Genomic DNA, 25,137 nt, shown 5'->3' on the forward strand with positions numbered 1-25,137 from the left:
TATAGGCTTTGCTTATGCCAGTTTGAGCTGAGCTTCCACAACTTACGCTAAGGGTCCCAAATAATATACTTTTCATATACCTTCACCTGCTTTGCTTCTGTCTTTGAATAAGAACCTTGTCTACGTTATCCTTGCCACTTACGGTTTGATCCCACTCCAGCCATCTTGTCCCTTCTTGATTATCTGCATCCACTGTCTCTTCATTCTGATAACTTCTACCCTCTCTTACTTCTGGTTCCATATCCTCTACTTACAAGCTCTCTCTCTCTCCTTTTGATATAAAATGGGTTTTCCCCCCTTATCAGACTCTAATCACAAAAAGGCACATTTTAAACAAAGGGTATTAATCACAGGCTTTGAACTGAACACTCTGCCTTTAACTTAACACTGCCTCATAAATGTGTCTGCATGGCTAGATGCTCTCCACATCTATTATTTTAATGGCTATATAATGTCCTGTGTCAACTTCCTCTATGATGATTTACTTAACTACTCCTCTAATACAGACATTTAGATAACTTCTTAATTTATAGTATAAATAAGGCTGGAAAGAACACTTCTTTATGTATAATTTTTCTTTCTTCTAAATTAATTCCTTAGGGCAAATTCCCAGAAATCGCATCAAAACTGGGTTTAATCATTTAAAATTGTTTTTCTAATAGGCATAAGGTGATATCTCATTATTGGTTTAGTTTTCATCTGGTTATTTTTTTTTAAGTTTATTTATTTATTTTGAGAGATAGAAAGAGAGCACATGCATGTGATTGGGAGAAAGGCAGACAGAGAGAGAGAGAGAAAGAGACAGAGAATCCCCAAGGAGGGAGATTCTCAAGGATCCCAAGGAGGAGAAGGATTCTCTGTTAGCATAGAGCCTGAAGCGGGGCTTGATCCCCGTGAGATCACGACCTGGACTGAAATCAAAAGCAAGATGCTTAACTGACTGAGCCACCCCAGTGACCCTCATCTGGTTATGAACAATGATCTTCTTAATATATTTGTTTGCTACTTGTATTTTCTCTTATGTGAACTCTCTGTTCTTAGTTTAATTCCTGAAGTTTGGTAGTATTCTTAAATATATGCATGAATTCTTTTTAAGTACACTAATTCTTTATAACACTAATTCTTTGAAAAATCTGTTCTATTGGGCTTTTTTTTTTTGTTTTACTTTATTAGATATTTTTAAAACTTTATCAAATTTGTCAATACAGTCTTCTATTTCATCACCCTTTAAAAATCAATAATTCAAAATTCAAGTGTTAGTTTTAACCTTACAACAGAATTCCCTACTAATACCAGCTAATAGGATGGAAATTGGTTAAGACTTCTCCAAAGGACAATTTGGTAATGTGCATTAAATGTGTACATAAATATGCTTTTTTAAAATGGGTATCATGTGGCTCAATAATTTTATTTCTAAAGAATTTACCTGAGAAAATAATTGAAATTTATCCCAAGGAAATAACTTATCCTCAGGAAATAGTTGAAAACTGGGCAAGAATGTTCATCACAGCATTGCTTACAATACCAAAATATTGGACTATGAATACCAATCAATAGGGATGGCTAAAACAACTTACACTTTATCCATGATAGACTTATGATGTAGACCAATGTGTATTGACATAGAAAGGTATTCACTATATAGTATTATATTTAAAAAACAGTGACCAAACAATATACATATTGTGATGTCTGTTTTTGCTACACACACACATACACACACAGAAGTTCTGTGTGTGTATGAACTTCTACTAAACGTCTACTAAATCTAATATTTAGTAGTAATTATCCTTGTTTGTGGGACTACTTGGATTAATGGAGACTTTCCCTCTTTTTTTAATGTTTCAGCATTTTGTTTTTTTTTTTAAAGGTCTAACATTGCAATAGCTCTTTTCTGCATGTTTTGGGTGTAATAGGTTGGTAGAAGGCACTGAAAGTTTGGGGTTTTCTATGATAGTTATGGGCTCAGTTAACTTTAAATCTTATATAAGTAAATCTGAAATTGTCATAAAATATTTCCTTGGCCTTTTGTGATTTGAGACCTGTTTTTAAGATACACCTGCTAAAGTGACTTCTGAGGCACTTCAGCGCAAAGTAGAAAGCATTAAAATATCTCTTTACATGTGTTTATTTTAATAGATCATAAGTGCAATTATTTTCTCCTCTGTAATGCTAAAGCACCAGTGTCTAAAATGTTTCATTAACTTTAAAGGAACTACATGTACAAGGAGAACCAATTTAGCCTTCATTTAGGTAAAACATTTGTACAATTCCATGAAGAAACTTACCACAGGGCAGAACTATTCAGTTCAGGAAGGGGATATATAACTAAGGATATTCATTCATTCATTCATTCATTCATCCCCTGGCAGTGTCCTCTACACAGCTATAAAAATGAATACACTATAATCAATGTCCTCAGTGAGAGACAGATGTACAAAAAATCGAGTACAGTCCATTGACATAAGGCAGTGGAGGTACAAATATCAAGTACAGTGGTTAAGGTGTGCAAAAAGCCTCCATCAGTGGCTTTTGCCTGCTTTTTAATTTTATGTTTATCTAGTTTCTTCTCTTTTAGAACAAATTTATAATACTTTTAATATAATAAATAGGTGATTTGGCCATTTTCATTTAGAAAAATCAAAAAGGAAAGCTATTACTGTCAAGACTTGGAATGACATTCTGGGTTTTGTAGTTTGGTGTTTAAAAAACACTATTTAAAAAACCATTATTGGCCCTTTTAACAGTTTTCTTCTTAATTCAATAATTTATTTCTAGTACCAAGAAACAATGGAATTCTTAGTTTTAAACATACAGGGGTGCCTGGGTGGCTCAGTCAGTTGAGCATCTGACTTCAGCTCAGGTCATGATCTCGCCGTTGGTGAGTTCAAGCCCCGCGTCGAGCTCTCTGCTGACTGCTCAGAGCCTGGAGTTTCCCTTGAATTGTGTGTCTTGCTCTCTCTCTGCCCCTTCCCTGCTCATGCTCTGTCTCTCTCTGTCTCAAAAATAAATAAAACATTTTTTAAAAAATTTAAAGGTACAATCTCCCTTGCTGAATAAATATCCTTGACCGTAATCAGTTTGCATAAAAACACCTCACAGGAATACATACACCTTGACACTCACAGTATTTCTTTTATTATACTTTCCATTTATCTCCTAACTGTTATTACTGAGGTTTTTTCCTCTAAGTCAGCAGTGAAACAGAGTAAGAAATACAAAAAGATTTTTTTCTTCAACACCTTAATGCATTCTACTAAAGCAGTAACCAAAGCAGCCATTAACATGAGTTTTTCTCCTTTTTGTATGTGCTTGTGTTATCTCATTCCTATAAAATCTTCCTCTCTTCTCCTCCTAAATCCTCAAACTATTAAGAATCTTTTCTGGCAGTTCATGTTTTTCAAAGAGGCCCCACTATTCCTTAAAATATCATACCATACTTGATCTTTCTCCTAAAAACATTTTATTTTTTATTTTTTTAAGTTCATTTATTTATTTTGAGAGAGACAGAGAGAGCACAAGTGGGGGAGCAGCAGAGAGAGAGGGAGAGAGAGAATCCTAAGCAGGCTCCATGCTCAGCAAAGAGCCCAAAGCGGGGCTCAGTTCCAAAACCATGAGATCGTGACCTGAGCCAAAATCAAGAGCTGGATGCTTAACTAACTGGGCCACCCAGGCAACCCTAAAAAACAGATTTAAGTTTTTTAAATTTTTATTATTGAAGTATAGCTGATATACAATGTTATATTAAAAACAGATTTTAAATGTAGAAATTGGTAAATCTGATAACACTCTAAAAGCAAACAAAAAGATAACTCTTCAAAACCTGGGGTACAATATATAAAATAACCAGGTTTCCAATAAAAATTTAATACAATAAAATGTACTTTATTCCAATACTATCTGGAACATAATTTAATCTTTGCAAATTATGAAGAAGAAATGAGAAATGCCAATTAGATTAAAGAGGAAGTAAAACAATTATACCACCACCTCGGGGGGCATCATTATGAGCATCAATATTACAGGAGTGGATTAATGCCTATTAATAGGGAGTGTCACTTGACATAACGCCAGATTAAGCCATTTTTGCTGAGCTAATGATGAACGTTAACAGTACTGACTAACTGTTGGAATGTGTCTGCAGGCTTATCTTTCTTGTTCAGCACTGATGATCAGTTACTTGGAGCCCCTCATGTTCTCTCCAAAGCCCCAAAGCTCTGGAGAGCAACAACATGAGAACCCTGCTGAAAATGAGAAGAGGGAGGAAAACAGCAGAAGATGGTGCCCTGATATCTCACTTCCAACAATACAATCATCAGTTACTAGTGACGGAGTTAGAATTTAAGAGCAAATGATTTCCATCTCAAAGGGTCCCCAAATGCCTACAGAATTAATTCAAATGCCTTCTTCCAGGCCCTATGTGATCTGGAGTTTAAAAATCCTTCCTCTGTTTCATCCCATTGCTTCTCACACTTCAGTCAGACTGAACCTTTGTCACTCATGCTTTTACTCATACTGATCCTCTATCTTAAGAGCTTTCCCTTCATCTCTTTCTGCTCCAAACTGACCCACATTTTAAGGCCAAGATCAACAGCGGTTTCCTCCCAAGAATAACAACATTCTCAACAGCTAGCATGTACTTACCATTACTATATCCCAGGTACTTTCCTGTATTATCTCATTTCTCTTTGCAGCAGCTCTATTTACGTACACAAAACTATTATCTCTGTTTGCAGACGAGGTGAGTAGCTTGTCCAAAGTCAAAGAGCAGTGAGAGGTCACAGACCGAAACTCTCAACTTGGAATCTAGAGCTCGTACCTTTAACCATGCTGCTGTGCTCTTTTACTGACACTTATCCCAAAGTGCTGAGAACTGAGTTCACTATTTGATTGGAGGAGATTGGAGAAAATGACTTTGGCTACAGTAACATAAAATCCTATTCATACTGGCTTAAACAAGCCTAGAGAATTTCTAGGCTCATATAACAGTTCCCCAGGAAGGTCAGTTCCTGTATTGGTTACATCAGCAGACCAACAACCAAACTCCTTGAGGAACCAAACTCTTTCCATCTCTCTTCTCCATCACCCTCTGTGTGTCAGCTGGGTAGCCTAATGGTTGCAGCAGCTCCAGGGATCGCATTGTCACCTGCCAACGTTCAACGACAAAGTTTTCAAAATCTCCCATTAATGGAGAATTCTTTCTCCTGAGGTTTCCTTCTCATGAAGGGACATCAACATATCATTCTAGTGCTTTCTTATCCTTGGGAAGTTGCATGATTTATGTGACTGATAAATTTAAAAGAGTAACTGTGCATGATTTAACTCACTTTTGTCTTTCTTTCTCTTCTAGGGAGCAAACCTTTCATCCAAGAGCATAGGTTGTTCTCTGCTTTTCCCAACAGTAATTCTTACCTGAGCAGCTTTCCTACATGGGAAAGCTGCTTCAGTCAAGGTCTTCCTATGAATACATAAGTCTGCTGGAACGTGGGGGTTCAGAATCAGTGAGCCCATTTGACTAAGAAAATCAAAGTTATATCAGCCACCTTAGCCTCACTGATTAAAAATAAAAAGGTGACTTTTTTTTACATCTATATTTATTCTTTCTTTACTTCTCAATTCACTCAGAACTTGCAGAGAGAGAGAGAGAGAGAGAGAGAGAGAGAGAGAGAGAGAGAGAGATGCTATCTATGGGGTTCTTTCAAGCCCCAAAAACTTAGCAGACTTCCATGCATATCTTTTTGGCCACAAGTAAGTCATAAACTCACTCCTAAACCAATCCTGGCAGGGGAATATTATACTTCCTGATTTACTTACAACTAGGATTTACACAAGTCTTGTGGGGAAGGAGTGGGGACTGGGAAAAAACTAGGATTTTGCCAATAGAGAAAAGGAGAAAGTAGGCAACCTAAGGTCTGGTACTACATGACCAAGAGACATAACTCATATCTTCTAGCACATGGAAGTTGATAAATAAATATCTGGAACCCAGCTGGATCACTATTATAAATACCGACAGCAAATACGAGAGAGAGAACTTTTTCCTCACCACTAATTTCTGTTCTCTCCCCCTTAGACCAAGTTCCCTCTAGATTACAGGGGAACTCAGAAAAATAAGAGCACCAAAGAATAAGTATCTATTTCTGTTAATAATTTTCTCTTGCTTACTATTGCAAAACCATTTCAGGAATGTAAGGTTTAAGGAACTACAAAATCTGCTCTCCAGAGTAGACACTCTCCTCTCCCTCCCCCTTCCCCACCATTCAATTTCCCTTTGGAAGAAAGGAATGACATAAATTTAATAAATAACCAATCTTGGGAGCTGTCAGGAAAGAACTCACAGGTCATGGCCCAAACTCAAGGGCCTCCTGGGTATAACAATAAACATTTTTACTGTGAAAGCTTTTCCCTTTCCTTCTTCCCTTCATTTAGTTTATAAACTCTAGGAGCCTAAGAAATCATTGCTAAAAAAGAATTTAGCTAGCATACCAGAAGCAATGCACTTATTTTACATAAAACTGCTCAGATTTTCTACGAAATTATCTTGTGCCATTTTTATATTTAAGTGTCCCTTCCTTTCACAGAAGCAAATGCCACCCATATGAAATTTTTAGAGCCAACTTTTCTTTAGACATTTGCCATTCAAATACCAAAAAACATAAGCTGGCTTAACTCATAATTGTCATTTGATATTTACATATATTCTTTTCCCTTAGTAAGCAGAGGGCTTTAAAAAGTAAGTAAACTATGACAAGAATATACCATAAGGTGTCATAAATGAGTGACAAATCTTCCCCAGGGGATATGTACATCTGTATATATGAATGTATTGTGTATAAAGTAAACTTGTATATGTATATATTTTGTAGTTATAAACAGACAAATGGAGAAGAGAAAACAAAATGAATATCAGGTTACAAGTCAATTTGGAGCAAAAATGATACAAACTTAAAAAAAAAAAAAAAAAAGGTAGGGAGAGTGTATGCTCTGACCAGAAAACTGAGATACATGATCACAGATAGCATAGTTTGAACAAATGAATACAGCTGCATCTTCTAAATTCAAAACAAAGCATAAGAAATGTGTTCGTTAACTTAAAACATCTGTTCCTACCACAAGAATATGAATAAGACTGAAAATGCATATGGGTTATTCATCAATAAAAGTACAAAATCTCTTATATTATTCCTCTCACACAATATTTTAAGAAGATATAAGTTCCCAAATAGGAAACTGGCACATGTGATTACAAAGGACGGTTGATAAAAACCCAGAAAGGCAGAAGAGTCATCCAAGGCACCTAGAGCCCAATGTACCACCTGGCACTGTGGGTACAAAATCCCTCCCTTTAAAGAAAAACACAGGGAGAGACTCTTCACTGGACACTGGAGCCAGGAAGTTCTTTCACTTCTCGAAGGGCTTCCTGAAGCAGAAATACACAGCTCACACCTTCAGTCCATACAACTAAGACCCCAAATTGGCAGTCATCAAGATGTAGCCAACACTCTCTTTCTGATAGTGACTGTCCAGTCTTGACTTGAATACCTCTAGTTAAAGGAAATTTATTGTGGCACCTAGCACAGTGATGATGTGCTACTGGTTTTCTGCAATAGAAAATTAAGTTTTTATCCCAGAATAAGTACATTTTAATAAGACTAGCATTCCCACTTAAGAGCATATTACTCAGTATTTAAAAATAAATGAAGACGGACCCGAGGCATTTAAAAATGTTGAATTCTTGTTAAGCTATAACAAAAAACAACAATAGCCTATGATGCCCAATAGTACTCTTAAGGGAAATTAAGGAATGGCTGCTTTTATTGCTTCCCCTCTGAGTGTATCCACAGGATGCCAAGTATTCCCCCTGACTGCTACAAAGTTCAGAATGTTTAATAGTAGCCCCTGGCCAAGATTCACTAAAAGTTTAGGGGGACTTTGGGCATTTAATAGGGAATGCTTCCAAATTTTCTTTATTTCTCTTCCCCATAAAATCTCTTGAGCATGTTGATAAATACCAGCACAAATGCAAATTTGAGACTTTTCATTTCTAGGGGTCTCTCTTGTGTTAGAGTTTCAAATAAAAGAAAGTAATGCTATAGCACACTGATTTTTTAAAAAGGAGACTAGCACCGAAGAGCTCAAATTGTCTTCCTTCTTAGCCCTAATAAACAAGGCCTACAGATTAGACCAGAAGTTCTCAATGTTCCTCTGCCATAGTATACACAGTGGACAACACTCCAAGTATATGAGACTTCGACAAAACACCAAAAATATTTTGTAAAAATCTTAAAAGATACAAATCAGAAACCTCAATGAGATATTATCTCATACCTTTTAAGATAGCTATTATCAAAAAGACAGAAGACAAGGGTTGACAAGGATGAGGAAAAAAGGGAACCCTTGCACACTGCTGGTGAGAATGTAACAATATGGAGCTTCCTTCAAAAAAATTAAAAATAGAACTAACTTATGATCCAGCCATCCAACTTCTGGGTATATATCCAAGGAAATGAAATCAGGATTTTTTTTGTTTGTTTGATTTGGTTTGGTTTTTTCTAAATTTTTATTTAAATTCTAGTTAGTTAACATATAGTGTAGTATTGGTTTCAAGAGTAGAGTTTAGTGATTCATCACTTACATGATGATTACTGGGTGGTAACCCAGTGCTCAACCCAAGTGCCCTCCTTTATATCCATTACCCATTTAACACATCCCCCACCTACCTCCCCTCCAGCAACCTTCAGTTTGTTCTCTACAGATAAGAGTCTCTTATGGTTTGCTTCCCTCTCTTTTCTTTCCCCTTCCTCTATGTTCATCCATTTTGTTTCTTAAATTCCACGTAAGAGTGTAATCATATGGTATTTGTCTTTCTCTGACTGACTTATGTCGCTTAGCATAATACTCTTTAGCTCCATCCACATTGTTGCAAATGACAAGATTTCACTCTCTTTATGGCTGAGTAATATTCCATTTTATATATAATTTATACATTTATAAATATATGTTATAGTTAAAATTCCATTATATATAATATCCATAATTTGCCTATTATTGATAATGCTCCTATAATATACATTCAGGTGCATGTGCCCCTTCAAATCAGCATTTTTGTATTTTTTGGGTAAATACCTAGTAGTGCAATTGTTGGGTCATAGGATACTTCTATTTCTTTTTAATTTTTTTATTTATGTTTATTTTTATTTTTGACAGAGAGAGAGAGACAAAGTGCGAGAGAGGGGGGGTGGGTAGGGGGAGAGGGGGCGGCAGAGAGAGAGGGAGACACAGAGTATGAAGCAGGCTCCAGGCTCAGTTGTCAGTACAGAGCCCGATGCAGGGCTCGAACTCATGGACTGTGAGGTCATAACCTGAGCCAAAGTCAGACATGCAACTGACTGAGCCACCCAGGTGGCCCAGGATAGCTCTATTTTTAACTTTTTGAGGCATCTCCATACTGTTTTCCAGAATGGCTGCACCAGTTTGCATTCCCACCAACAGTGCAAAAGTGTTCCCTTTTCTCCACATCCTCGCCAACATCTATTGTTTTCCTGTGCTGTTAATTTTACCCATTCTGACAGGTGTGAAGTGGTATTTCATCGTGGTTTCGTGAAATCCTGATTTCACAAAACCAGGATCTTGAAGAGTCCCATGTTCATTTCAGCACTATTCACAATAGCCAAGATATAGAAACAACCTAAAATCCATCAACTGATTAATGGCTAAAGAAAAAGTGGTGTATATACCCAATGAAATGTTATTTAGCCTTAAAAATGTAGGAAATCCTGCCATTTGCAACACCCTGGGTGGACCTGGAGAACATTATGCTGAGTGAAATAAGTCATGAAGAATGTCAAATAAGACATAAGAATAAGACATGAAGAAAGTCAAATACTGCACAATCTCATTTGTATACAGAATCTAAAATAGTCATACTCTTAGAGTGGACAGAAAAATGGTGGTTCCCAAGGCCTGGGGCAATTATGCAAGTTAAGAAGATGAATAAATTCTGGAGATCTAATACACAACAATGTGACTATAGTTAATACTGTATTGTACACTTGAAATTTGCTAGGAGGGTATATTTTTGCTTGTTTCAAGTTTTTATTTAAATTCCAGTTAGTTTATATATAGTGTAATACTAATTTTAGGAGTAGAATTTAGTGATTCATCACATATATAATACCTAGTGTTCATGCTAGGAGGGTAGATATTAAATGTTCTCACACCAAAAAAAGAAAGAAAATGGTAACTAAGTGAGGTGATGGATAAGTTAATTAGCTTGTGGTGATTTTTTCACAATATATACATATATCATCAAGAAGTACATCTGAAATATATATAATTTTTATTTGTCAATTATTCTTCAACAAAGCTGAAAAAAAAATTTTAATGGGATATGTAAACTGATTGCAGGCAAAGACCCAGCTATAACTACACCCCTCCCTTTCATTCAGGAAAACATACAAAGCAAAATGGGGAGAGTAGTGTTGTAATGAAGATGACCTTCAAACTGTTTAAACTACATAAACAAAGAGCAAATTCAGGCACTACAACAGATTTCTTGTGACCTTCTTCACAACTGCTAACAAGAGTACACCGAGGCTTCACCTGGGGTGAGAACCACGCATGAGACTATAATTCAAGCTTAAGTGCTGTATGTTAAGAATTTTAAAGCTCTACAGCTGCATGGTAGACTACAGTGACCATGAGCTCTGTGAGGCTATTTATATTTTAATTTTTTAATTAATTAGCATTAATAAAAATTTTAAATTCAGTCCCCTAGTGCCACCAGCCACATCTCAAGTACTCCATAACTACATGTGGTTCATGCCTACCATACGAGACCCTGTAGCTATGGATCATTTCCACCAGCACAGAGAGCTCTATTGGATAGCACTGAGCTAAGGAATCTTGGAGAGGATCTAATGCTCTCATGTTATAAATTTAGAAACTTAGAGCTTATTTCATTCAAGTGACTTACTCAGTGCTTCACAGCTAGTGATTACAGAGCCAGGACCCAAACCAAGACACCCTGGCCTCTACCACTCCATCATTTCCACTCCGACATTTTTTGTCACCTAGATGATGTAAGCAGCCAGTTTCTTGCCAAGCACAGTTCTGGGTTCTTTCACAAGCATGTTCTCAGTTAATCCTCACATCATCCCTGTGAGGAATACAGTCCTCATTATATAGAAGATGAAACTGAGACTCAGCTGTATAAAACATGGGACCTGAGGACACACAGCAGGTATATAGCAGTACTAGGATTCAAACTCCAAAGCCTGGATCTTTCCACTATGTCATACTATACAGTAGTGAAGTAAACCCTCCACATTTTTAATTGTCCCTGAATTTTTTTTCTTTCTTTCAAATGTGTTAAAATTTAGTGTCTCATAATCTACTTTGTCAGCATTTGTGAGCAAAAGTATCCCAAGTAGGAAAATTTCAACACTTTTAACACTTTTGACCTAGAGAAGAATAGTTTTGTGCAACTCTCCCAATCACAAACGCTTACAGCAACAATAGCAGCAGCTGACCTTCACTAAGTGTTGTAGGTCTAGGTCACAAGCACAGAACTGGGTGCTTCATGTTGATCTCCTTTAACTTTTGCAACAATCCTGTGAAGTAAATAGTTTATTTCCATTTTACAGATGTAAAAATTGAGGTTAAGAGTCCAACTACCCACCCCTAGGGAAAATCTAATAAAGAGAATTGTTTACTTGTGGTGATACCAAAAGAAAGTTAACTTCTTTTTGCTCAATATAGTTTAAAAACAACAGAAGATAAGTGAAAACACTGAAATAAAAAATTTATCTTTCTCCTCACAGTCAATGCCCCAATTACAGTTAAACATAGGAACTAGGTAGTCTCCTCCTGATAGATTCCTGATTTAAAAAGGTCATGCTCTCCCTTTCTCTCTTTCTGATGTTACAGAAAGTCCTGAGAGCCCAGGGGCAGGGGTGTTGTGGGACATGAAACACACCCCAAAATAGATGACTCAGTGCTTCTCAAAGTATAGGACCTTCCTGGGTATTTTGACTCCCTTAATGTTAATTTTTGACCTGAGGAATGGAAAGAAGAGAAAAGTAAGGAAGACAGTGTTAAAGAAAGGAGAAGAGACACAACTGAAGGCAGTACATGCAGCTTAGAACCAAATTACCCCAGATTGTCACCACAAGTCCATACAGCTAGCAAAACTGACAAACAGAACACATTGTTGGGAGTGTGTGTGTGTAAAGTATAGCATATATATTTTTTAAATTGGAATGACCCCCTCCAAACATTGCTCGCATCATGTGGTGGATCTAGTTAGTTCAGGAGAGCCTCAGTTAGATGGGAAGGGGTTAGCCAGGGACAACTGGCTTTTGCAGGAGGTCAGGAGAGTGACTGGCAGAGACAAATGCATGGCAGGTGCAGCAGCAAGGGGGTGGGCGTATAGAACTGAAGGTGAAATAAGCTAGTTGTGTGCAGAGACAACAGGCAGACTGGCTTGGCAGAGAAAAGCAGGCTGCTCAGTGAAATGGCTCTCGAGTCAGAACCGGGTTTGATTGCTCTCTCCTTCTGGTACTGACTAGCTATATAATTTTTGGACAAACGACTGAGACCTTCTGAACCTGTTTCTTTATCTGTAAAGTAAAGACAACACCTATTTCCTGGGATTGTTGACAGTATGAAATACATAGTAGGTGCTTAACAACTGCCCCTTCCTCTTGTTATTCTTCTTGGTTGGTAAAGAGGAGTTTTGTTATGGCGGAAAAGAAAATACAATGCACTTCATCTGAGTGTCCTCCCCACATTGTCTTCTTTACTCTACAAAACTCCCTCAGGAGAGGCCTTATCTATCCCCATTTCACACAGGAGGTGATAGAGATTCAGGAAGATCTTGTCATTTCCTCTAGGTCACCAAGCTGGTTTGTAGTGGAGGAGGAAGAATCAGAATGAGGTCTGTCGGGAGACAAGCATCATGAATGCTCCACTATCTCTGAGAGCTTCCCAGGCAACAGGGGATGAGATTAGAGAGGTATCAGTGGGAGAAATCCTCCCAAGACAGGCTAAGAGTTAGCAACTAGCAACCAGTACTAGACCCACGTTCTCATTTGCTTGGTACGTTTTCTGGAATTCTTCTGGGTGAAGCTGATGCTTTGTTGCTTTCAACCAGACCCACTCTCCACTTCTGGTTACTCTCTTGAGAAATGGATTAAGTTCAGGAACTTCACATCCTTTGCCCCAGTTTTCTCACCTATAAAATGGAGAATTCAGAATACACACGATCTCTGAAGTCACTCCTAGCTCTAAACTGTGTGTGGGTAGAATTTACAGGGTTTAGAACAGGGACATTACACCACCATTCCCAGAGGCAGCTCCCAACTGTGATGCCTCTTACTAAAGACACCGTCACCCAGAGAGTTGTTTAATCAGAAGATCCTAGAATAGTATGTAAATGCTCTTAAACTCTTTATTTTAATTCAAAATACAAAAATGTACATTCATTCAATTTCATTGATGTGGGAGCAATGCCTTTCTCCGAGACCACATCAGGTGGAGAGAGAGTAGCAATGAATCATGCACACAATTAACTACATCCATAATGTATCATCCGCCATTTCCAGTTTAAAGTTCCTTAAAATGGAAATAGAACTTAAAATGGTAGCAAATAAATCCAAATGTAGAATCTCTCTGGATTTTTGTGTTTTTCCCCAATCTTTTATAGTTGTTTCTCTTACACTTAATTTGACAGCAAATTTTTAGTGACTCACCTCTATGGAGTCTTTTTAAAGTATTCACCATAGTTTCCCTAGAAACAAGAACGTTATTTCTTTTCACATTCACATTCAGCAGCTTAATTAAACTATAAGTCAGATTTTGTCATTCCTCTGCTATAGCTCCGCCAATACACCTTACCAAGAAGACAAGCTAAAGTCCATACAAGGCCCCTGCCCACCTCTCTGACCTTGTCTCCTGCCATCCTGCCCATGGATCATGCAGTCCAGCCATTCTGACCTCCATGCACTTCTTCAAATGGCTAAGCCAGCTTCTGCTTCAGATTGTACCCTTGCTATTACCCTTCTCTGGAATACTTCAGGGAGACTAGCTCTTACAATGGCCGCTTTCAGGTCTTTGTTCAAATGGCACCTTCTCAGTGAAGCCATCCCTGTCACCCTGTTTCCAGTAGCCACCCTCATCAGTGTTTTCTATCTCCCCACTCCCCTCTTGTTTTTCTCCATAGCACTTATCTGACATTCTATATATTTTACTCATTAGAATTCAAGCTTCCTGAGGGCAAGGATTTTGTCTGTTTGCTCACTGATGTATTCCCAGCTCCTAGAATAGCAGGTTCACAGCTGTCACTCAATAAATATTTGTTTAATAATAATCTTTATTATTGGGGTACCTGGGTGGCTCAGTCAGTTAAGCATGTGACTTCAGCTCAGGTCATGATCTCATGGTTTTTGAGTTCGAGCCCCAACTCGAGCTCTGTGCTGACAGCTCAGATCCTGGAGCCTGTGTCAGGTTCTGTCTTCCTCTCTCTCTGCCCTTACCCTCCCCTCTCAAAAATAAATAAGCGTTAAATTTTTTCAGAAATAATAATAACCTTTAGTATTGTAGTAAGTATACTGTCTTTCTAGCTGAGTCACATAATTACAATAATAAGGACATCAGGCTTGAGGAGGTTTAGGAACACATGTAGTAGAATCTTGGTAAGTAAAGAAGCCAACTGGCAGGGATCAGGAGTGTGCTGGTGCACTACAGTGCAGCATAGTAGCCCTAAGCAGCCATAAACCCTGGAAGGAGCCAGGACATGGAACGGAGAAGAGCAAGATCACCCATTAAGTGCAAATTAACTAGACAGTCTCTCCTTTAACTTGAATGGCACTGCCCTCTCCAAGTACATGATGCTTTCATATTTGAATGCACACTAACACAGAGCAACAACAAATATAGAAGATAGGCTAGCCACTATTCTTTGGATACAGGGGAACAACAGCAAGAAGACATGTTGTCTTGTTCTAGTGAATCCCTTAATGGTCAATTTACTTTTAGCAAATCTCTTAATCTCTTTCTCATCCTTGGTTCTTCATTAAAGAGGAGGAGAATATAAAATAATACATGGCCTGCTTATTTCAGTATCTATTGTACTGGATAGATCAATAGTTATGAAAATACAGTTTTTAAATTATAAAGCAGTGCATACAACAAAACAATTTTCTGGGTATTAACGTGGAAAACCGACTTGTCTATAATATCTACTCAATTCCCCAAAACCAGTGATATACGTCATAGCACTTTGATTTTAAAATGATTCTCAAAATGTATTAAAGAAGAAACACAAGGAAAAGTAGGCTGGGAAGGGATGAGAAAGAGAGGGAAAATGGCTTTCTCCAGATTCTTTAATAGAAAAATACAAGGGGAGAAACATAAATCTCCAGAGTAATAACTATATTATATAAAGTTTAGAACCAAGAATATTACTGTGAACATCTACAATTATCTAGACTGTTGGATATTTCAGATATTCCTCATCTATCTCAACACCGCAAGGATAAGATGACTTATCAATATCACACGTCAGTAGCAGGTTGTGATGTAAATGAGCAAACCCTCTCCAACCATTTCAGTTCTGCTTTTATTATAGCATTTATTAAACCAAAATAAAAAAAGTGGTGAATAATGACTTGTCACACCATTTATTAGAGTTGATGGAGTGTAGACGGTCTTTTCAATAAGGCTTTCACACACTGTTATGCACCATAGTACATTATTAATGAAAAGAAATGCATGAGACTTACATCAGCTTTTCCCCCAAGTCATCATGACATTAAATTCAAAATCAACTCTACCATACATGGCAAAAGTTCAGAGATAAAATGTTAATTTGCTTGCTATTTACCAAAACCTAAAGTTACAATTCACAGCAACAGTCAGGAATCTTCCATATTGTACTCAATTTAATAATTTTACTTTTTTTTTATTTGGAGGGGCATTCAAAGGAAGAAGCAAATGCAATGGGAAGATAAACAAATTGTGCCCTAGTTCATATCTGACAAGAGAATGGGATCTAATTTTCTTTCTGATTGAAAGAACACAAAGGACAGCTATGGAATGCAAATTGTGTTGGGTGTTTGAACTCCTTTCCCAATACCTGAGTATTCAAATGGAACTAATTCACTCTGGAAAAGGTATTAAGTAATTGAGCATGATTGTGCCAAGCTGAGGGATAATCCTCAAACTGTGAAGGAAAATAAACATATTTCACAACGATAGGGTCACCTCACTCACTCAGCAACCTCAATCAAGCATTTTACATTCGAAAGAAATAAACCAAATATATGAAGAATGACCTACCGCCAACAAGGAACCCTGATAGACACAAGCACCTGTAGGGAAAAACAAAACAAGAATTAAAAGGAATGCAAAATAGACCAACAGGCACTGCCCCAGCAGACTTAGGCTAAAACTGCATGTACATGCATCATAGTCAGCAAATTGTGCTTTTACCAAAATCTTAAAAGCTTGAGCATTCTGCCCCTGGGGAAATAAACCCATACAACACAACAACACTTCTTGGACACGCATGAGGGAAAGCATCATTAAAACTTATTATTTGAATTTTAAAATAAATGTGTCTACAATGGCATGCCATGTATATACAATGTATATTTTTTCCTATGTAATAAATAAGCAAAGTCTCCATAATCTAGTCTCAATTTACTTATCCAGGCTTCTCTGCCTTCTCTGCCTTCTCTGCCTTCTCTGGCTTCTTTGCTAACACAAATTCTCCAGTCTGACCCAAGTGGCCAACTTAGGATCTGGCAATAACACTTCCATATCTCAATGCCTTTGTTCACTTTTGTGTTTTTTTTTTAATTTTTTTTAACATTTATTTTTGAGAGACAGAAAGAGATAGAGCACAAGCAGGGGAAGAGCAGAGAGAGGGAGACACAGAATCCGAAGCAGGCTCCAGGCTCTGAACTGTCACCACAGAGCCTGATGTGGGGCTTGAACCCACAGACCGTGAGATCATGACCTGAGACAAAGTCAGACACTCGGGCGCCCCGACACTTTTGTTTTCTGTAGAAGACGCACTGAGTCTATTCAGGTTCCTTAAATTTGATCCCATTTCCTTCATGAGGTTTTCCAGCCCACAGCATTGTTATGCTTATTTCCCTTTGGCGCTCACAGTACTCAGTGTCTGCATCATCCATTTGTGAACTCATTCTTGTGTGCTTCCTTATAGTACCCTCGCTAAGGATGCTAAGGATGTAGAACGGTTGCATCTACCACGCTATAGTGTTTAGATCCTCTTGGGACAGGGATGGCTTCTACTTCTCTGTCTTCCCTAACTCTTCACACAGTAGGCATCTACTTAGGTATCTGGCTGATTATCTCTTTCTTGCCTTTCATACAGTAGGTTCCTTTATAGGGATATTATAACATTTGTAAGAGAGCGGTGGAGATTGTAGTTATTTGGAAAGAACTCTTCCACTGAGCTCTTGAACTCCAATACTCTTTTCACCCTCTTTTCACTCAATTTTTCTAATAGGCTGCTTATGAACTGATACATCTTTCTATTTTCCATTCATTAAGCACCAAATAAAAAACAACAAATGATTTGCTTCTAAATGGAAAAGAAGGCTAAATGTGAATGGGACAGCCTATATTTTCTGAATAACTAGCCTATCACAAAATAAATCTTTCCAAGTATTATATTTGAAAACAGTATAAAATTGGAATCCTAATTTTAAAAAACAAACACATTTTCAACCAATCTTTGAACAGCACAACAGGTGTTTTTTTAACCTAGAAACATGTGGGTAGTGTGCTAACAGGTACTCTCTCAGAAAAAGAAGCTACAAAACAGATTGGAATAACATGCACACACCAAGGCAGAAGCACAGCTTGACAATGGGCTGCACTTGGTGTCCAAAGAGGGAAGGACATATTTTACTACAGTGCTTGGCCTCCAACAGATCATTCATGAAATCTCAGAAACACTAACTACTCAGGGAAAGGACCACTCTGCCTTATGTACTAATACTGGAATTAAGAACAATCTTTAAAGAAATGAAACGGCTATTTACACTTGAGGTCTGAATCAAAGATCTTTACTGGCAAATTTATTGGAATGACTTTTGTGCCCTTGACATTCAAACAAGAATAACTTGAGAGGAAACCTTGGGAGAAAGTTCTTAACTCATTTATTTTTCTTTAATAAATACTTAGTAAAAGAAAGAAAGAAAGAAAGAAAGAAAGAAAGAAAGAAAGAAAGAAAGAAAGGAAGAAAGAAAGAAAGAGACTTAGTATTTTAGTCTGTGGTATGTCATGAGAGATATATATGTATATAATAATCACATATACATGTATATACATAAAATAATCCTATAAAGCTCAAATAAATATATATCAACACAACTCAACTTCTAAATTACTTAAGTTGACATATTTAATTACTTCTTATGTTTAAAAAATAAACACAAAGATCAGGGGTGAGTGGGTGGCTTAGTTGGTTAGGAGTCTGACTTAAGCTCAGGTCATGATCTCATGGTCCGTGAGTTCAAGCCCCACATTGGGCTCTCTGCTGTCAGCGCAGAGCCTGCGTTGGATCCTCTGTCCCCCTCTCACTCTGCCTCCCTCTCTCTCTCTCTCTCTCTCAAAAATAAAACATTTAAAAAATTTTATTAACACAAAGATCATCCCTTCAGTACAATTTAACAAAATTTAACCTTTAGAATAAACAAAAGTTAACCTTTAGAATAAGACCATCAAATAATTTTACTGCCCTCCTACATAACATTACCTTCCAAAAGCCAATCATCTTTTCAAAGCTCCAAAAGGAATCAAGTATCTGAAGAAATATCCAGCTACCCATATCAAAACCCATTTCTGTAAGGTCAGATAGATGTTACAAACCCCCTGTAACATTAAAAAATAAAGCAGCATTGAGTGTGGCATCACATACACACTTGGCTAAGCCAAACATCTGCTAGAGACTCCAGTCAAAACGGTGTGTAACTGCTGATAAATTCCATCATTAGGAAAAGGAAATAACTCAATTTGGGTTGCTCCATGATGTACAATGCCAAAAGAAATAAGCTTTGCCCTCAGAGGACTTTCCTAAAACGGAACAGCTCTACCCAGAAGGCAGATGTACAAATGAGTCTCCATTAACGCAGCTTCCAAAACCTCATTTCTACTCTCTTGAGAAAATAAAGCATTCCAGTGTGATGCCCAGTCCTATCAAACATTTATCACCACCCAATGCCAGATGCAGTCCTCCAAAGCAAGCATATTTCTCCCATACTAGCACGCTACTCACACCTACCAACAGATAGAGTTGGGAGGTTTGCTGGCAGGAGGTGCTGGATACAGCTGCTGGTTTTGCACTAGAGCAGAGACCTTTCCACTAACTGATCAACTCATATAACACAGAAAACAAAGGGACTCTCTCCACTTATCACTTTTTTTTTTTTTCTGAAGGAGTACAGCTCTGTCTGAGATTTAGATTTATGGCTTTACTGGAGCTTTAAAGGAAACTCCAGATCAAGGTGAATTCTGACAGATGGTGAGGATCTAGTAGAAGAAATAGCCTCCTTCAAGAGAAAACAAGAAACATAAGAGACCACAGAAGCTGGAATTCTCTGACCAAGAACTTCATTGGTTTTAGGGCATAGAATACAACTGAGATGCTGGGTAATTTAAATTCCAAATCCTTATGAGGAAGTACATAGAGTTTTGTGGGGTGAAGTGATCACATACAGTGCCAAGAAGGAAGCCCAGGTCCTGAGACATTCCTCCATGTGGCTGACTCCGGTCTTGTAGGTCACACAGGCAAAATGTTACTTCCTAGTCATTTAAACAAGTAAATATCTACGTTTAAGCCCTTTTGCACATTATAATGTGCTCCTTTTTGAGATACATGTATAAAACCTAAAGTTTTCAGAGAAAATATGAGATATAAGTTGTACCAGGACTCTCATCCAGAAACCACTCACTCCAGAAACTGTACCTGGTAAACTGAATAAACTAGAGAAGTTAAATCCAAGAGTCACAAAATGTCAGATTAGTTCAAAGACAGAGTCGTATATATGGCCATAAGATATGAAAAGATTTGAAAAGTATGGTATCACAAAAATATGACTCATTAGGAACAAGCAGCCACAAGTTAGCATTTAAATGTTCAAGCTTTATGTTGTGTTGTAATTCAGCATATGGCTTGTACACTGTGGAATAGTTAAAATAGAATCGTTTTCTGGACCGACAGGACAGCTCATGTCCTGATTATTGTAAACCAGGATTCAGATCAATTAATAGAGTAGTTAAAATGAAAATGGGCCAACTGTTTTTGAACTATTGTAAGATTTGGCACACAACTCCAACTCTGCCATGTGGTATTCTCCTCCCTTCTCCTGAGCCATGTGGTGGAGGGTATTTATGACTACTTGTGTCTGAATAAAATTGAGTGGTATTGCCACTCAAGTCCATAACAGTGAATACAGATGACTGTGGCTTCACTAAACAATGTATATGCAGAATCCAATCCCTAGAGGAGAAGAGAAATGTAGTACGATGGAAATATGAGCCTATGACAATACACTTCTTTATTTTCACTAGCAGATAGTTGCAAAAGTGCAATTATTCAATAGTGGGAAACCCACCAAGCACCGATGTTCACCTATCTCCTATTTCTGCTTTACTAATATTAATAATTTCTGGGTATACAAACTTCTTCAGGATAGGTAATATGATTCCCCCTATCAGAAGTAACTGCACACATAAGCTCTCAATAAAGATTTGTGGAATGAAAGAATGAAGAGACAGGCTATCTATCCCAGTGAATATCTTCTCTTTCTTCACACTGAGTTTTAAGCATTAAATCTTACACAAAAGGAACTCTCTAGCCAAGAGTGGAACCAAATATGCTGATCCATAAATAAAACATGCTGTCTATTAAATTATCTTTTCCAATGTATTCTATTAATGGCATTTACAAGAAGAATCTGGAAGATTGTGGGATTGGCTAAAGCCCCATGAGGAGAATGGGACACAGACAAGTAGAACTCAATTCTGACAACCTCCAATTCAATAATCTTCTCCTATCTCCAAGCCACCATGTTCTATCTAGCATTACTTCACAGGACTTGCACAGGTCAACACAACTCAAAATGTACTTCTCCAAAACATGTCATGGCAAAGCTTGTCTGATTCATTAAGCAGCCATGTTTGCTAGTTTCTGTGACTTCTTGATTTAATTAAGTTCTCAAATCATAGTGATTTGTCAGCTTGGCAATATAAGACAGCATAAAATAACACAGCCAATGATTTGCTTATAAAATTCATTTTTCTTTTAATAACTAAAATAAAATTCAGAACCAAAAAGTTGCAAGTGACCACAAAGAAGGCAGCAAATGTTGATATTTTTTCCTATGTTTGATGATTAGCAAAAGCATTTGACAGCTATCACCTAGCCAGCTGACTTCTGCATTTGGTAAATGACAGAGCCACAGCCCAAAGAACTTAGGTGGTTCACTCAAGGTCATACAGCCACTTATCATAGAGGCCAGTCTAAACTTAATTCAAAAGAGTGTGATTACACAATACTCATTCATCTGACCAATATTTTTTTTAGCACCTAGTGTGTACTAGGAGCTGAGATGGAGATGTAAGACTAATTAGGAACCATCCTAGGCCCTCAGTGAGCATACAGTTATGTGAAGACCCAAACCTCACCTTCATCAACTGTAATTGTAGAATTAGTCAATGGGGTACTAGAAGCATATATGAGATGCCCTCTGAGCACTAAGAAGAAAACATAAATTCTGCCATAGCCTGGTCAGCAAAAGTATCGAACCATACATCACACCATGAGAGGCACACATGTGAATACTTCTTTTCCATCTTTAAAAATCATTGGGGTGTCTAGGTGGCTCAGCTGGTTAAGCTTCCAACTTTGGCTCAGGTCATGATCTCTGGGTTCATGCTGACAGCTCAGAGCCTGGAGCCTGCTTGGGATTCTGTGTCTCCTTGTCTTTCCGCCTCTCTCTCTCTCTCTCTCTCTCTCAAAAGTAAGTAAACGTTAAAAAAAAAATGTTTTTTTTTAATCATTGCCAAGGCTAATAATAAAAACTTGAAGAAATCTGTAAGATCCTTAAGTTTTCCATCCTTGACTTCAGTGCTCTTATTTTTAAGAGAAAAAGAAAACCCTGACAGAAGCAAATCAGAAATCTCATTAGATGACAGCTGACTTTTTGGCTGTGGGTCTGATATCACTTAATTAAATTAATTAAATAAGATAATGTATGCAAAGTGTTTGGCATAGTGGAAGCCAAGTAATGTGCTCAAAAAATGTCCACCTTCATTCATTCATCATTAGATAAGCACCATTACGACTCAGATGGAAACTCTCAGACATCTACCAGTCCAATTTGTGAACTGATTCTAGAATGCCCTGAAGGTGGGGTGAACCAGTAAGAAGCAAAATTTCCAAAGAATCTTTGGAGGAATAGCGCCCCTGGCGCCCTGCCCTCCTCCTCTGGAATCAGAAGACTTTGGACATTCTTAAACTTCGCCCATTGTACCAACCAGTCTTCCAAAGAGCGAACCCTGCAGGCTCTTAATAATAATGGCTTTTGTAATTTCAAGAGATTTGGTTCTGAAAAAACGGCGTCATTCCAACTGCCCCCTGGTGAGCTATCAGGGAGAGAGAACACGTTTTCCTCGTTGCTAGGGTATGATTCTAAATAAGAAACTGCCACCACCAAGTGAAAACATAATTTTTCTCTAAGTCTCAAATTCTGATTTGGGTGGCCTGGGTTAACTCTCCCACCTGATTTATTGTTGCAAGTAAGCCCTAGAATTTTTATTTTTTTTAAGTATGCACACGTACAGTGAAGACATTTCTACAGGGTATGCCCTATTTGAAGTCTTGCCCAGGCCCCAGACATGCCTTTCCGGGGTAAAGTAATTGACATGCTTCCCGGGAGGGTGCGGACAGGCGGTACCTATACCCATGGTAAAGTCCCCATCACTGTGCGTGGACTCCCAAGGCCACGCCACTTTCTCCGGAGAAACTAGCAAGGAAAAGGCAGCTGCTCTGATGGCCAGAGGTCGATCCAAGGCAGGGCTTTGTCCTCTGCCTGGCCTCCTGCCGCCCCCGGCCCTGAGCCCAGGCTCCGCACCCTCAACTGCCCCAACCCGGCAGCAGGCGAAGGCGCCCCGCCCCGCCCGGCGCCCGCCGCCGCCGCGGCTGCGGGTCTGATTTGCGGCGGAGCAGGTGAACTCTCCTTCCCGCAGCTGGATGAATAATGAATGGAGACGGGAGGGGAAGCCAAGAGCCCGCGGCGGTGGATTAAGTCGTCTTCCTCCCAGTCCGCCGGCACCCTTCCCCCTCTCCAAGCACTATCTAGACGACTTTCCCGTCTTCCCGGAGCAGGTAGGAACGCACAGCGCCTCGCATCCCCGGGCCCGCCATCCCATGACCCCCGAACTCTTAAATTACTTATGGATTCATTTATTTGCCTGAGCCCCGACTGCCTTTGCTATCATGGCGACAATTCCCACCGTCTCCTTTCTCTCCCCCAGGTCGGGGTTCTACACACAGGTTGGAGCCCCGGAAGAAAACCAGGAGTGAGGGCGAAGTAAGAGAATGAAGCTAAACTCTTATTAATCACTTTTTCCCCCCTAGGGAAGCAGGCAGGCTCGTAGGCTCGTGCCTCTCTGTACTAGGGAGATTTCTCTTAGTGCATTTGAATTGTCTACGTACAGAACGCGCTCTATCTAGTTATAAAATCTTTACTGGACTTTACAGGGACACTTCCTGGGGCGAGGGGGCAGGGAGAGTGGCGAGGGCTTTAAGGTGCCGGATTTTTGTTTCGTGGGAGCGGAGGTATTTTTACCCAGGTAAGAGCAATTGTTCGCTCCTCGCCTACGCTTCATGCAGTCGCTTTCCGTTGGGGGCAGCGGGGAAGTGGGAAAAAAGAGAATCCAGTCTCGGAGATGCCACCTCAATTGGCCACCCACCCACCCAAATGCACTAAGGGCAGAGAGGGAGGCGGGAGACGGGCTTGTGATCTGAATGCAAAACAATCAAGGAGTAGGAATCTTCTCAGAAAAAGCCCACTCCAGTTCCACTCCCACCCACCCACCACCCCCAAAGAAACTTCCACCCGACCCCCAATACCATAAACACGCTTGACTTTTTAAACGGCACCTCTCCCCCCCCCACACACACACACACAAGGGGGGAAGGGGGGGGAGGCACCGCTCTCTCACCTTCGGAATGATGAGGCAATGCCGCAAATTCCGCCAATGCTAGGGCCACCCCGAGCCACACTTTGAAGGCACCCATTGCCGCTTCGACACCCACACTGGAAGAGCCCAGCCTTCAGCATCCAAGAACCAGCTCTCGCCCCAAACACCGGCTCTGGCGCCCGGGCTGGCGCGCACCGAGAGCGGGGGTTGGCGGGAGGCTACCTCCGGGGAAATGCGGCGCTGCCCTGGCCCCGAGTGACACTCTTCAGCAGCCCGGAGGCGCCGGGCCGCGCGGGGGATTCAATTCACCCACTGCCCGGACGGAGAGCGCGCTCAGGTCTCCCGCGGAGCAGCACCCCAACGTGGGCTGAGCTTGGAGAATAAAAGAGGAGGCAGAGCGCAGTTCTCCGCTGTAGACTCGCCGGAAAGTTCCCGTCACAGGCTCATCGGACCTCCCAGCATTTCTCTCAGACCCGACGCGTCCGCTCCTGGGTCCCCGGCCGTGGAGATCCCGGCGCAGGTTGGTCCGGAGCAGCTTTTTAAAGTTCGCTTGACACTCTACGTCGGCGCCGCGTCGGCAGAGGGGGTCGCCGGGAGCCCAGAAAGACCCACCCACCCCTAGGCCGGGCCACCCGGCTCCGCGGACCTCAGCTCCCAGTGGCCGCTCTCTGGAAACTTTGTGCCGCGCTGCGGGCAGCTCCCGGACTCGGCGGCGCTGCAGCCGCACGGCGCCGCCTCTGGCCGCGCTCCCTGCAGCAGCCGGTTCGAAAGCTTCCTCGAAAAGAACGGGGGCGGCGCCTCGGGGGGCGCTGCTGCTACTTTCTCGCCTCCGCCCCTCTCCAGGGTGAGGAGGGCTGTGGGGGCGCGGCTTGCTCCACGCGGACTGCCACCTCGGCG

General features: G+C 39.8%; 1 protein-coding gene across 3 annotated transcripts in view; it reads right to left on the minus strand.

Annotated features, from left to right (window-relative positions):
- FRAS1 (Fraser extracellular matrix complex subunit 1) overlaps positions 1 to 24,880 on the minus strand; it is a 429,297-nt gene extending 404,417 nt beyond the window's left edge. For all 3 annotated transcript variants that reach the window (XM_042936116.1, XM_042936114.1, XM_042936117.1), the window contains exons 1-2: positions 24,262 to 24,880; positions 16,339 to 16,370 (exon numbers count right to left, since the gene is read on the minus strand). In XM_042936116.1, coding sequence (XP_042792050.1) covers positions 16,339 to 16,370; positions 24,262 to 24,337 — 108 coding nt within the window. In that variant the 5' untranslated portion in view covers positions 24,338 to 24,880. The remainder of the gene's footprint in view (positions 1 to 16,338; positions 16,371 to 24,261) is intronic.
- Between the last annotated feature and the right edge of the window lie 257 nt (positions 24,881 to 25,137).

This window comes from Panthera leo, chromosome B1, assembly GCF_018350215.1.
Source record: "Panthera leo isolate Ple1 chromosome B1, P.leo_Ple1_pat1.1, whole genome shotgun sequence".
Classification (NCBI taxonomy): Eukaryota; Metazoa; Chordata; class Mammalia; order Carnivora; family Felidae; genus Panthera; species Panthera leo.